The following is a 14,687-nucleotide window of genomic DNA, read 5'->3' as shown; positions in this document are numbered from 1 at the left end:
TGTCAAGATATCATCTGCACAGCCACACTTTCACATGCAGCTACGCAAATATAGTCAACAAATCAGCCTGTGAAAACTTTATCAAACTCTCACTGAAACCACAAAAATGAGTGGTCACATCCGCATATATATCTGACATGCTATATTTAGTGAAGACTGGTTAATGGTTTTATTGTTCTTTTGGATGTCAAGTAAGCACAATGAAAGAAGCTTGTATGATTTCAAAGTTGCATTGCAAGAAACAGATATTAAGTCCACTGAAAATATATTATAATCTGCATTATTTGTCTTAACATTGTAGATTTAAGTTAATGAAATCTTTGTTTCATGGTGTTTATTCAGTGACACTGAAATCAATGGTATCATGTAAATAATCCTGATATTAAATGATACTCCAGACGCAGAATAGGAATAACAATCAGGTTTTTCTTGTGAACTGATCTGCCTGTGTGCATGTGATTACAGTTCAAGAGCTCCCTTGCTGGTAGGATTACAAAGAGCAGTCAGGACTTTTTTTTCCTTTTTTCCATTTGTGGAATCAGAGATGCTGCAGCCCATATGTGGACACTGGAGCAATACTACATACATATGACAAATATCACCAGTTTTTTTTAGATCCATTTTTATTAAAAAAATGTGTTTGGCAGGAAAAAGGCATCTATCTACAATACAGTAAAAAATTATAAAAAATATATTACAAATCTCAGGTATTTACAGTGACTGTTGCTCTCTACAGTTTTCAATCTAATTCAAACAAACATCTCTATACTTTCAGTAAACTGTGCACCTAAAACACTTGAGGTCTAAAGAACAAGTCAGTGATCTCCAAGGTTCATCTGGAGGAACCAAGAGGAACGTTCACATGGAGATAAAGGCAGGAGGAGCGCCAGTAGTCTTCTCCACATAGATTAGCAGGAAGTGACATTTAGGTTCACCAGTAGAAGATCAGAAGAACATCCTGAAGGAAAAAAAACAGTTAACCTTTGTTTACACACAAACAAACACACACACACACACCTACCTGTAAATGCTGGGGTCCAGAAGGACGGCTGTGTCTGTGGGCAGCTTGGACAGATGGACCACCTTGGTCTTCAGCTGCAGTCGGTCTCCTTCATTCACCCAAACATCTGGAAGTCTGACAGACAAACACATCAGCATCAGTACCAGGACCAGCATCAGTACCAGGACCAGCATCAGTACCAGGACCAGCATCAGTACCAGGACCATCATCAGTACCAGGACCATCATAAGTACCAGGACCAGCATCAGTACCAGGATCAGCATCAGTACCAGGACCATCATCAGTACCAGGATCAGCATCAGTACCAGGACCATCATCAGTACCAGGACCATCATCAGTACCAGTAACAGCATCAGTACCAGGATCAGCATCAGTACCAGGATCAGCATCAGTACCAGGACCATCATCAGTACCAGGATCAGCATCAGTACCAGGACCATCATCAGTACCAGGACCAGCATCAGTACCAGGACCATCATCAGTACCAGGACCATCATCAGTACCAGTAACAGCATCAGTACCAGGACCATCATCAGTACCAGGACCAGCATCAGTACCAGGACCATCATCAGTACCAGGACCATCATCAGTACCAGGACCATCATCAGTACCAGTAACAGCATCAGTACCAGGACCATCATCAGTACCAGGACCAGCATCAGTACCAGGACCATCATCAGTACCAGGACCATCATCAGTACCAGGACCATCATCAGTACCAGTAACAGCATCAGTACCAGGATCAGTACCAGGACCATCATCAGTACCAGGAACCAGCATCACCAGAATGTGCATCTGATCTCATCTGACTTTTGACAACAAAATCAATTCCTCTGAAGCTCTGAGCATTACCCATCTCACCAGAGGAGGAGACGAAGAGGAAATGAGGAGGAGATGTAGGGGGAGATGAAAAAGAGATGAGAAGTTGAAGGAGGAGATGAAGAGGAGAAGATGGAGGAGGACACAAAGAACAGATGAAGAGGAGACAAAGCGGAGATGAGGAGATGAAGGAGGAGACGAAGAGGAGATGAGGAGGACATGAGGACTTACATATCTTCAGGTGTCCAGTGCAGCAGTACTTTCACTTTTCCGGAGTCCTCCTTCCTCCTGGCTATTACCTGAACACACACACACACACACACACACACATTGTGAGATCTGCTAAACAGAACCGGTTCTCTCTGTTGGTTCAGGCAGACGATGCTGCAGCCTGAGCAGCAGGTCAGAGAAGTTCTGCAAGAGCTTCTACGACTGCCACTCATTCAAAATATTTAACCGCTATTAATGTCCCGAGTCGAGGTCAGCAGCCCCCATCCCCGCTGTATCATCCCCGGGATGGAACACTGCTTCCCCCTCCTGAGCCATCGGATGGTGGACCAGAATCTCCTCGAGACAACTACAAAGTGGACACTCTTATGCCTGAACAAGGTGTTCGTTATGAACAATCCATGATGAGCACAGAAAGCCAATAACAAAACACCACTCAAACCTCCCAATCACGCCCCCCACGGTCTCTGTCATTGCCCACGAGAACATTCAAAACAAGTCCAAACTTATCATTTTGATAAGCGGGGCGGGGTCGGTCGGCCTGGTAATGTGATTGGGCGGGGTCTGTAGACTCCGTAAAATGGTTTAGTGGGGTTGTCGGATGCTGAGGCGCATAGCGCGCAAAGGTCAGCAACTTCCTCCTGAGTCCATTGCTCCAGACCTCCAAACTTCTGTGGCCTTCAGATCAGCTCTAGAACAGAAGAGAGCTTCATGGATTGGGTTTCCACGGCCGAGCAGCTGCATCCAGGCCGTACATCACCAGCAATGCAAAGCGCCGGATGCAGTGGTGTAGGAACGCCGCCACTGGACTCTGGATCGGTGGAGACCCGTTCTCTGGAGGGACGAATTACACTTCACCATCTGGAGATCTGATGGAGGAGTCTGTGTATGGCGGTTGCCAGGACAACGGCACTGGTCTGACTGCACTGGGCTAAGTGTAAAGTTTGGTGGAGGGGGGATTATGGTTTGGGATTGTTTTCAGAAACTGGGCTTGGCCCCTAAGTTCCAGTGAAAGTAACTGAATACTTCAGCATACCAAGAGATTTTGGACAAGTCCATGCTCCCAACTTTGTGAAACAGTTTGGGAATGACCCTTTCCTGTTCCTGTACAAAGCAGGTCCAAGACCTGGATGAGGAGTTTGGTGTGGGTGAACTTGATCAGCCTGCACAGAGTCCTGACCTCCACTCGACAGACACCTTTGGGATGAATTAGAGCGAAGGCTGACAGCCAGGCCTTCTCGTCCAACATCCGCGTCTCACCTTACACATGCAATTCTGGAGGAATACTCAGAAAGCCTTCCTAGAAGAGTTAAAGCTGTTATAGCAACAAAGAGTGGTTCAATCAGTACTTTTCTAGACCTGCCCCTTCATAGCTGAAGCATAAATCCTTCTATCTTCTTAGATGTGTGCACGGCTGTCTGATGACTAGTAGATTTTACAGCAGTGTCACTAGCAAACCTCATTAATACTGAAAAGTTATATTAAATGAAGACAAACAATATGTAACTAGAACAGGCTGCTGTCACCAACATGTTTCATTCTCCAGCTTCACGTGACGGTGACATGGATCTGGCTGATATGAGACTGATAAATGTAGCTTAGAACTTCAGCTAGCACGTCCAAAAACAACACTTGGGTAGATATGTGCGGGTGATGAGCCCTCACCAGGAAAAGTGGGGGTGCATGATTAATCAGCAGGGCGTTTATATCTGTCGATATTAGCCCTTTTCAAAATGGCCAACATCTGCCGTTGTTTTGCTGATCATACGCCGATTTATTCTTACTTTCTCATAAAACAGTAAATGCTGTTAAGCGTCTGCAGAATGATGTCCTTGTGACGTTTGTCCACTAGATGCAGCTCTGACTCCCTTCAATCCCACAGTCATCCCCCGTCTTTTCAACAGGGGTGGCTAGTAGCTACAGGCGGGTTACATTAACAGTGGTCTGAGTGGAGCTTCCCCACAGGTAAGTTTATAATAATGTTGTGAAATTAATGACTCAGCATGTGTAATGATGAGTGATGCATGCTTCGTTATGTCGGTCAGCATTTTATTTATGCTGCATTGCTAAAGTTGTGCTAAATTAGCTTAAGGAGCTCCCGTCTATGTTAGCTGCTGTTATCCCAACCTAGCATAGCATTAGCTAAGTGTCCAGTAACTGCAGAAATAACCTAAGTGTGTAAAATATCTGAGAGAACGAGCATTCATCACTCCGTCAGCTGCAGGTTGAGGCGTATTTTAGGAGGAGATGTGGATGCAGAGGGGAGGAGGTTTATTCACTGCAGCACCAAAAACTAACCAAAAACACTAAACATTATTAACATTATTAGTAACATCTACGAGGAAAAGCGCAGCTCCCTCAACGGAGAGAATGCGAAGAAAATGTGCTTCCTGGACTACAACCTACCTGTTCAAGCGGCAGCATTAAGAATAATAAAACAGGGCTTGTCTAAAGAGGTTTATTTAGTTTTATTTTTGTTTTGTTTATTTGTTGCTTCCCCCATACAAGGTATCTCATGTTTACATACAAGACTGAAGGGCAAATGTTTAAAGATAACTTTTGTAGATTTACTTTTTTAAAAGAAATTCCTTTTTACAGATTTAACACCACTTTGCATTTAAACATTTTTTACTGCACATACAACAGGGGGCTTAATAAAATGTTACCTTCGTGTTTCACTTGATTTCCTCTCACATTTACGTGTTTACAACTTTTTAAAAACTTTTTCTACCTGTACTTTAACCTACTTCTAATTTACATCAGCAAGAAGTACAAAACAAGACGTGTTCAATTAATTCATCATTCATTTATACAATTCATTTATAGATTGACTTTTTTAAGGTTATATAATTTAATTTCCCAGTTATTTGATGCTTAGTTGCATGTTTTGGGAAGTACTTCCGTTGTAAAGTTAAACATTTAAGGACAAAATATTTTGAAACAGTAAAATGTTCTGCCTGTAATTCATATTTTTGTTGTTGTAAACGTTACTGAACCAAAAATGAAGTTAATTTATTCGTTATATATTTTTAAATTGGCCGATTAATCAGTAATCGGAAATTCTTTCGGCCAAATATCGGAATCCGTACCGGCCTCGAAAAAATCCATATCGGCCTCAAACACGCTCATCCCCACGGGTGAAATCATCCATCAGCTCCATGTCTCACCAACATAAATGACGGATGCTGTGCACATGTTACCATTTTAAACACAATTAATGACATGAATTAGTTACTGTGTTTTTTCTGACAGTCTTATAAATCGTGTGTGTGTGGATGTGTGTGTACCCACCGTGCTGTGAAACACCACACTGTGTCCGTTCCCCAGACTCTCGATGTGCGTTGCCAAGTTGAGGCAGATTGCTCGGTGGCGAATGGCGTCCATCGTCTGAGCATCAAAGAAGTCATGAGGTCGAGCTGGGGACAGGACATGGTAACGTGTTATAGTGGAAACATGACGCGTGTGTGTGTGTGTGTGTGCATAGGTGTGTGTTACTCACGCAGAGAACGCCGGTATTTGTTCCTCAGCTTCCTCCTCTTGTTGAGGCCGGCCTTGGACGGAGACTCTTCCTTTACTTTTCCCTGACTGGACGCTTTGGACGAACTCTGGGAGCTGAAGTGGGTGGGGACATGACGGGCCAGCCCCCCCTGGGAGGCAAAAGTGGCGTTGCAGCCCCCGACCACACACTGCAGGGACAAAAAGAGCTCAGGGTGAGCGGAGCTGTTGTAGGCGATGGGGATGTTGGGTCATGGGACCGATCCTGTACCTTGAAGGGTTTGTCTCCACTGTGACTCAGCATGTGTCTCTGCAGCCAGCTCTGACTGGTGGACGGGGTGTTGTACACCTTACAGCCTTTCCACAAACACACAAACACCTGCTGGAACACACACACCAACAGGTTAAAGATGGGTCAGACAGGTGATGCTGGTTTTCTGATGTCAACACTATTGAAACTCCAAGTCATGTCTTTTTGTGCCATCTTTGGTCCACATTCCTTGTCCCAATTTTACATTTAACCCTTAAACCTCCATCAGGTCTCCCCGAGCTCCATCCCTTCCACCACAAGGACGAGATTTATACTGGGATTAAAAGCTGCTACAGACTGGTTTATACTGGGATTAAAAGCTGCTACACACTGGTTTATACTGGGATTAAAAGCTGCTACAGACTGGTTTATACTGGGATTAAAAGCTGTTACAGACTGGTTTATACTGGGATTAAAAGCTGCTACAGACTGGTTTATACTGGGATTAAAAGCTGTTACAGACTGGTTTATACTGGGATTAAAAGCTGCTACAGACTGGTTTATACTGGGATTAAAAGCTGCTACACGCTGGTTTATACTGGGATTAAAAGCTGCTACAGACTGGTTTATACTGGGATTAAAAGCTGCTACAGACTGGTTTATACTGGGATTAAAAGCTGCTACAGACTGGTTTATACTGGGATTAAAAGATGCTACAGACTGGTTTATACTGGGATTAAAAGCTGTTACAGACTGGTTTATACTGGGATTAAAAGCTGCTACAGACTGGTTTATACTGGGATTAAAAGCTGCTACAGACTGGTTTATACTGGGATTAAAAGCTGCTACAGACTGGTTTATACTGGGATTAAAAGCTGCTACAGACTGGTTTATACTGGGATTAAAAACTGCTACAGACTGGTTTATACTGGGATTAAAAGCTGCTACAGACTGGTTTATACTGGGATTAAAAGCCGCTACAGACTGGTTTATACTGGGATTAAAAGCTGCTACAGACTGGTTTATACTGGGATTAAAAGCCGCTACAGACTGGTTTATACTGGGATTAAAAGCTGCTACAGACTGGTTTCTACTGGGATTAAAAGCCGCTACAGACTGGTTTATACTGGGATCAAAAGCTGTTACACACTGGTTTATACTGGGATCAAAAGCTGTTACACACTGGTTTACACTGCGATTAAAAGCTGTTACAGACTGGTTTATACTGGGATTAAAAGCTGTTACAGACTGGTTTATACTGGGATTAAAAGCTGCTACAGACTGGTTTATACTGGGATTAAAAGCTGCTACAGACTGGTTTATACTGGGATTAAAAGATGCTACAGACTGGTTTATACTGGGATTAAAAGCTGTTACAGACTGGTTTATACTGGGATTAAAAGCCGCTCCAGACTGGTTTATACTGGGATTAAAAGCTGCTACAGACTGGTTTATACTGGGATTAAAAGCTGCTACAGACTGGTTTATACTGGGATTAAAAGCTGCTACAGACTGGTTTATACTGGGATTAAAAGCTGCTACAGACTGGTTTATACTGGGATTAAAAGCTGCTACAGACTGGTTTATACTGGGATTAAAAGCTGTTACACACTGGTTTATACTGGGATTAAAAGCTGCTACAGACTGGTTTATACTGGGATTAAAAGCTGCTACAGACTGGTTTATACTGGGATTAAAAGCTGCTACAGACTGGTTTATACTGGGATTAAAAGCTGCTACAGACTGGTTTATACTGGGATTAAAAGCTGCTACAGACTGGTTTATACTGGGATTAAAAGCTGCTACAGACTGGTTTATACTGGGATTAAAAGCTTCAGAAAACCAGCAAACCAAAAATAGCTAAAGAAAAATGGCCTGGAATTTTAAGGGTTAAACTTTGTTAGTAGCTTTTCCAAAGTCCAGTAAATTAACTCTAAAACTGACCCAACAGCACCACCATGTGGTGAGAAATACGATGACATTTCCTGCATGGACTGGTGTGAGGGAAGTTTGAGAAGATGATGCTGGAGTTTTCAGACACATTTCACCATAAACATAAATCTGAAACAATTCTCTTTGGAAGCAAAAATGAGACCAGCTTCAATCAGCAATGTTAAAATCAACAAATCAGTCCAGAAATCTTGGTGTGATTTTGGACTGGATTTTAAAGCAGGAACCAGATCAACCTTTTACCCCGTAACAACAGATCTAGAATAAGGGGACTGGTGACTCAGCATGATTTAGAAAATAAATACATTTTCCTGAGTTCCGGTTAAATCTGGTTTAGAGTCCAGAGTCACACTGACCCCTCCTCTCTGGCCGTCCACATGTGTGGTCCGGATGTGTTCAGCCAGGTCCGGGCTGCTGGAGAACAGCAGCTGGCAGTGGTCCCAGCAGCAGGTGTAGCTTAGCGGCTTCCCCCCCGACGGCGCCGCACCGCCCACTGCTGACGCGCTGCCGCCGTGACCGTTGAGCATGGCAGGGGTGGAGCGACCGCTGGAAGCCAAGCTGTCCATGTCCATCAAGGTGGAGCTGATACTGGAAAACACAGACACAGATGATGATGTGAATCATACCAATGATGAAGAAGGAGGAGGAGGTTGTGGGAACGAGTCTGGGAACATCCTGCTACATCAGTGGTGAAATTGTAAATGCCCCTCTGAGGCTTATTTACATTTGTATAAATAAAATGAAACCTGCCAGCTCCGCAGAAGAACTCAGTCCAGACTGGATCACCTTAGTTTTTCAGCAGGACCTGGTCTAATGTGGTCAAACTGGATCGACGTTAGGCTGCCTTAGAGAAGCTATTCCTCCACATCTCCAGCCAGTCCAACCAGACGCTACAGAAGAACTCTGAATCCATCTGCTGATGTTTTCTCTCTGGAAGCATCATCTGAGGTGGAGGAGGTGTTATCTTAAGATGATGACGTCAGACCTGAATGATTCAGGAGTTTCAGTCATCAGAATGAAACAGGATGAAGACAGGAGGAGCTCCACTCATCGCCCCGGCTGAGATGCAGGCTGCACCTGCATCTCCGCCTGTCTGCAGCCCTGCTGCCTCCTTCACACTTTCAGTCTGTCTGCAGGGAGATTTGCTTTCAGACTGCTGGAGGTGGAGCTGGAGGTGGAGCTGCACACAGAGATGCTGCTGATGTTCCTGCTGTCTCCATCTGAGGAGCATGACCTGATATCCACCATTAATAATGAACACGTTGATGTTTCTACAGCTGATTCACCTGCTGCACCCGAGTCTACTGAAGGCAGGACTTTAGCCAGTCTAAGACAAACCGGGTGGGCTACAGGGATCCACCAGACCGCAAGAGTCCAGCAGTGGATCAGCACATCAGTCTCAGTAAATGTTGTCTGAGCTGCAAACCTCAGAGAAGAATCCATGAATGGACCACATCACCTGGATCACAGGCGAGTCTCCATGTGAGTTGGAACCAAAGTTTGTTAGTTCCAGAAGGTCCTGAACTCAGCTGCCATGGAGAACTTCAGGAAAACTCCTCAGACTGAACAGATTCAGGTCTTAACTAGAACTGACCCAAAATGAAAATTCTGGAAAACAAAGTCCACCGAGAAACAGAACCATCCTAACCCAAACTCTAAAAGACTGACCCGGTTCAAACAGAAAAACTGCTTCCTGATATACGCCGATGTCCAACAGACGTGAAGACCAACATCTGACGTAAGCGACATACAGATCAGCTGATCAGAGGAGGTTTCAGAGCCACATCCTGCTTCCATCACAGCAGCATGGCTTCACAGGAGAAGAGTCCAGCTGCTGAACTGGCCTGCCTGCAGTCCAGACCTTTCACCAGTACACAACATCTGGAGCATCATGGAAGCAGAAATCCAGCAACCAAGGTCCAGGACTGTAGAGCAGCTAGAATCCTGCATCAGACCAGAATGGGACAACATTCCTCTCCTAAAACTCCAGCAACTGGTCTCCTCACTTCCCAGACGTTTCCAGACATGTTAGAAGAAGAGATGCTACACCATGCTGAACACCACCCTGGAACTACTTTTTACACCGTGCTGAACACCACCCTGGAACTACTTTTTACACCGTGCTGAACACCACCCTGGAACTACTTTTTACACCGTGCTGAACACCACCCTGGAACTACTTTTTACACCGTGCTGAACACCACCCTGGAACTACTTTTTACACCGTGCTGAACATCACCCTGGAACTACTTTTTACACCGTGCTGAACGCCACCCTGGAACTACTTTTTACACCGTGCTGAACATCACCCTGGAACTACTTTTTACACCGTGCCGAACACCACCCTGGAACTACTTTTTACACCGTGCCGAACATCACCCTGGAACTACTTTTTACACCGTGCCGAACACCACCCTGGAACTACTTTTTACACCGTGCCGAACACCACCCTGGAACTACTTTTTACACCGTGCCGAACATCACCCTGGAACTACTTTTTACACCGTGCTGAACATCACCCTGGAACGAACATCACCCAGGAACTATTTTTTACACCGTGCTGAACATCACCCTGGAACTATTTTTTACACCATGCTGAACATCACCCTGGAACTACTTTTTACACCGTGCTGAACATCACCCTGGAACTACTTTTGACACCGTGCTGAACATCACCCTGGAACTACTTTTGACACCGTGCTGAACATCACCCTGGAACTACTTTTTACACCGTGCTGAACATCACCCTGGAACTACTTTTTACACCGTGCTGAACATCACCCTGGAACTACTTTTTACACCATGCTGAACATCACCCTGGAACTACTTTTTACACCGTGCTGAACACCACCCTGGAACTACTTTTTACACCGTGCTGAACATCACCCTGGAACTACTTTTTACACCGTGCTGAACATCACCCTGGAACTACTTTTTACACCGTGCTGAACATCACCCTGGAACTACTTTTTACACCGTGCTGAACATCACCCTGGAACTACTTTTTACACCGTGCTGAACACCACCCTGGAACTACTTTTTACACCGTGCTGAACATCACCCTGGAACTACTTTTTACACCGTGCTGAACATCACCCTGGAACTACTTTTTACACCGTGCTGAACATCACCCTGGAACTACTTTTTACACCATGCTGAACATCACCCTGGAACTACTTTTTACACCATGCTGAACATCACCCTGGAACTACTTTTTACACCGTGCTGAACATCACCCTGGAACTACTTTTTACACCATGCTGAACATCACCCTGGAACTACTTTTTACACCATGCTGAACATCACCCTGGAACTACTTTTTACACCATGCTGAACATCACCCTGGAACTACTTTTTACACCGTGCTGAACATCACCCTGGAACTACTTTTTACACCGTGTTGCTGCATCAGATTCACTATCAGCTCATATTTTCCATCACATGGTGAAACGTCTCAGTTTCAGATGTTGTTTATCTTCTATTAGAGATAAACATGACCTGATGAGATGTGGAAATTATTTTTTTTATTTTGTTGCAGTGGACTTTTATAACACTGAAAACAAACCTTTTTTTTATATTTAGCTCAGCATTATTCTGGCTTCCACATTAAAAGCTGCCCTGGTAAGCCGGGTCAGGTACCAGCTTCCCATCAGTGGTGCGTTCACTGACCTCCAGATCCAACCTTTTCCTCTCCAACAAGCATCGGCAGGGCCAGGTTGTTTTTTTTTTCTGTCTGAACCAAATGAAGGACCAGTAAAGTGCATGATGAATGTATAAAACTTGTGATACGTTTCCTCTTCCTGAAACAGATCAAGAGGAAGTAAACAGCTATTTATTAATTATTTGATGTAAAGTGTCAATTTTATGCTATAATGAAAAATACTATTAATAATCCCCGAAGAAAATCGCAATAAGCGGCAGGTTTCAGACTTTTTACTCATTTAAATTATTTTTTAATCAAACTCCTAAAATGTCCACTTTTCTGTGTTCTTTAATCAACACATCCAAGCTCTTCATCATCACTTAGTAGTAGTAAACTACACAAAAACACAAGTTAAATCTTTCATGTCTGATAACATCCGTTTTAATCAGACATCTTATTCTTCCTCTGATTCATCAGAAATTAATTTACAGACTAATCTGGGGGACTGCTTTTTTCAGCGGAGGCATAATTCTTACAAACATTTTAGACCACATTGTGAACTTGGTCCGTGATGTGAACCACCTCCACCTTTCGGCTGATGTAGAAACCAGAGAGGCCTTCTTCCACACACCTGTCCTCGGAGTCCATCCGGCTGAGTGGCTCTCCGTCCGGCGCGCTGAGCTCCACGCTGCCCCGTCTCTTGCTGCCTCTCTCCGCGGTCTTCGCGCACTCTGCGGGCGGTGAGCTGGACACGTTCTCAGCTTCTCTTTGTTCTTCTTGCAGCACTCGGGAGCCCTCCTGCGCGGAGTCCGTGCTGCTCGCCAAACTCCCCTGAACAGGACTTCTCCCCGGTTCTCCGAGCTTTCTCCCGGCTTCACCGTTCTCGCTGTCTGGGGAAGCGGTTTGTTGGTCGGGTTCAGGACAGGGGGGCAGTTTTGAGCCGAGCTCCTTCGCCGAACAAGCACCGCTTTTCTCGTCTGCGCTGTCCTCGTTGTTGTCGCCCGGTTCCTGTTTGAGGTCCGGCACGGCCTGGCCCTCCGCGTCGGTTCCTGCCGTTTCGCCGGTTTCGTTTCGTGTCGACGATGACTGAGAATTCTGTTCGGAACTTTCGGTTGTTATCTGAGCCATTTTAAACCGAATCAGGAGGTGTTTTCGAGCTAAAACGTTGAAAAGTTAGCCCCGGGCTGCCCTGCTTCTTCACTCGCTCTGCTCGAAGCGTAGCGCAGCGGGGGGTTCGCGTGACGTCACGCCTTGCATGGCCAAAGCTGGTCTATTCACGAAGAGGTTTTGCTTGGTTCTTCAACACCAAGCAACCCTTAAAATATAAACTTTATTGTAAACTGTCTTTATAGTTAAAGTTAATAAAGAAAAAAGGGAAAAAAGAAAACAGGCACATAGACTTGTCGGAACATAAGAAGTACAGCTGTGGTGTTAGAGTTCTGTTTATTACCCCGAGTCACAACGAACCAGCACAGTAGAAAGACCTTCCTCCAAATCGAAGGCAGCCATCATGGACTCCGCATTGACGTGTGGAAATACAAGTTGGAAAGGGGTTTATTTATATTTCCTGTTTAAAACGAAGCTGAACCTTAACGTTTATTCCGTCAATATGGGGTATCTCCCGTGAATCGGGATATTTTTATATGCCTTAGTTCAAGTTTTTAAACTAGTGAGTCATCTTAATAAAAACAAACGATCTTTGGCATTGTGGCCTCTCAGCTCCACGTGTTCCGACAAACAGAGAAAGGATCTAACTCCAGAAAACCGAAAAGCCAGGAGCCGGGGCCCTGTTAGAATCGGGACCCCTGGGGGAACTGCGGCCCCCCCGGCGTCCCGCAGCCTCCTGGAGCCTGACTGACCTTTGCTAGTTAAACCTCAGCTCAGTCTGCGGATGCGGCAGTGATGGACCGGTGTTGTGCCGAAAAAAGCACCCCTGCCGTGAAACGCACCCCCTCTCAACGAGTCTTACCAAAAACCTGAACTAACCTGCTGATAAAAAGAAATATATTTTTTTTCGGCACGACACCGGCATCAAACATGAAGGCCTGCTGCTCCTTCACTGAAGAAGAGCTCTCTGATTATGCGCAGACACCACAGAAGAAGAAGTTCTCAGTTGAGTCTCAGTTCATAGACTTAACAGCATTTTTTAAAAACAGAAGTACAGAAGTAAAACCAGCTCTGGTTTCAGGACAAAAGCTGAAATGCTAAGCATTTAAATACAGTCTCATGAAAAGTCACGAATACCAGTTACTCATCCGAAAAAAGCAGAATTTTAAAAAGCAAATTTAAAAATATTCCAACGCATAAATTCACATTTTCCAAATAAACGGATCGTCCACTTCTCTGAAGAACGTCATTACTCAGAAAAACATTAAATTTAATCAGACTGACATCCCTCTAAGCAGGGAATAACAAAAACAACTCAAGGAAGAATGTAAATTTGCTAAAATGGACCATTCTCAGTGACATCACACTGTTGGTTAACAGCGCCATGTTGTGTGGTAAAAGCTAGCTGGGACCTGCTCCCGCTAGAGTGATTATTAACTGCTTCTCATCAGAGATGGCGCTAGCGGACTGAACACTTTAGTACTAGTTTAGTACTGATGTGGTCAGACAGCCATATTTCGAAAAGAACACTTGTTGGTGCTGAAAATCCATCAGATTTCACATTCGTGGTAAAAAAAAAAAAAAAACAAACTCTGAAACACAGATGGAGACATTGCTACCTGATTTACCTTACCTTCACATTTACAGCTGCCTGGACAATGGACGGTCACACTTCACAGGGCAGAATTAAAAGCATAAAGTCAGATCAGAGGCTTATAAATATTTCGTGGCAGGATGGGAATCAGACCTTCAGCTGTGGAAAGTGACCCAAACAAAGTATTTCCTCTTCATGTCAAAGCTGAGTAGAAACCAGCAGAAACAGTTAACGTTGACGCGATGTAAAAATGAGAAATGTCCAGATAAGTTAATGTTACTAACAATTACTGGGAGAAAACATTGCTGCTTAAAGACTGGTTGGTTTATTGAGACCACAAAGGAAAATCCATGTCCAGCTTTTCATTAACACTGAAAACTGCCGTCACTGTGGTGATCCGTGGTGGACGTTGGATTAGTGGAACATCCACCCGTCACCGTGGGGATTGGTGGTGGACGTTGGATTAGTGGAACATCCACCCGTCACCGTGGGGATTGGTGGTGGACGTTGGATTAGTGGAACATCCACCCGTCACCGTGGGGATTGGTGGTGGACGTTGGATTAGTGGAACATCCACCCG

At 44.6% G+C, this 14,687-nt stretch overlaps 1 protein-coding gene across 3 annotated transcripts; it reads right to left on the bottom strand.

Moving 5' to 3' along the window:
- Positions 1-611: 611 nt before the first annotated feature.
- On the bottom strand, positions 612-12,687 carry aebp2 (AE binding protein 2). Of its 3 annotated transcripts, none has more exons than XM_041976874.1 (8): positions 12,038-12,687; positions 8,120-8,351; positions 5,835-5,945; positions 5,568-5,754; positions 5,360-5,484; positions 2,072-2,139; positions 1,022-1,135; positions 612-958 (listed from the first exon to the last, which is right to left on the bottom strand). In XM_041976874.1, exons 1-8 carry the CDS (start codon positions 12,532-12,534, stop codon positions 946-948), a joined length of 1,347 nt encoding a protein of 448 aa, XP_041832808.1. In that variant the 5' UTR covers positions 12,535-12,687; the 3' UTR covers positions 612-945. The 3 variants fall into 3 exon arrangements, with proteins under 3 accessions (XP_041832808.1, XP_041832809.1, XP_041832810.1); XM_041976875.1 differs by having other exon boundaries at positions 5,835-5,942; positions 12,038-12,685; XM_041976876.1 differs by lacking the exon at positions 612-958 and having other exon boundaries at positions 1,018-1,135; positions 5,835-5,942.
- Positions 12,688-14,687: the final 2,000 nt, after the last annotated feature.

Source organism: Melanotaenia boesemani, chromosome 23 (genome assembly GCF_017639745.1).
Source record: "Melanotaenia boesemani isolate fMelBoe1 chromosome 23, fMelBoe1.pri, whole genome shotgun sequence".
NCBI classification, from domain to species: domain Eukaryota; kingdom Metazoa; phylum Chordata; class Actinopteri; order Atheriniformes; family Melanotaeniidae; genus Melanotaenia; species Melanotaenia boesemani.
The sequence above is the reverse complement of the archived record's forward strand: the minus strand, read 5'-3'. Positions and strand labels throughout refer to the sequence as shown.

What these genes read in the sequence shown, in the direction of transcription:
- aebp2 (XM_041976874.1), bottom strand. Translation starts at nt 12,534, where the DNA reads ATGGCTCAGATAACAACCGAAAGTTCCGAACAGAATTCTCAGTCATCG. An exon ending in CGGATGGACTCCGAGGACAG is followed by an intron (nt 8,352 to 12,037) that starts GTGTGTGGAAGA and finishes TGTGTTTTCCAG; the next exon opens with TATCAGCTCCACCTTGATGG. An exon ending in GTGGAGACAAACCCTTCAAG is followed by an intron (nt 5,755 to 5,834) that starts GTACAGGATCGG and finishes TTGTCCCTGCAG; the next exon opens with TGTGTGGTCGGGGGCTGCAA.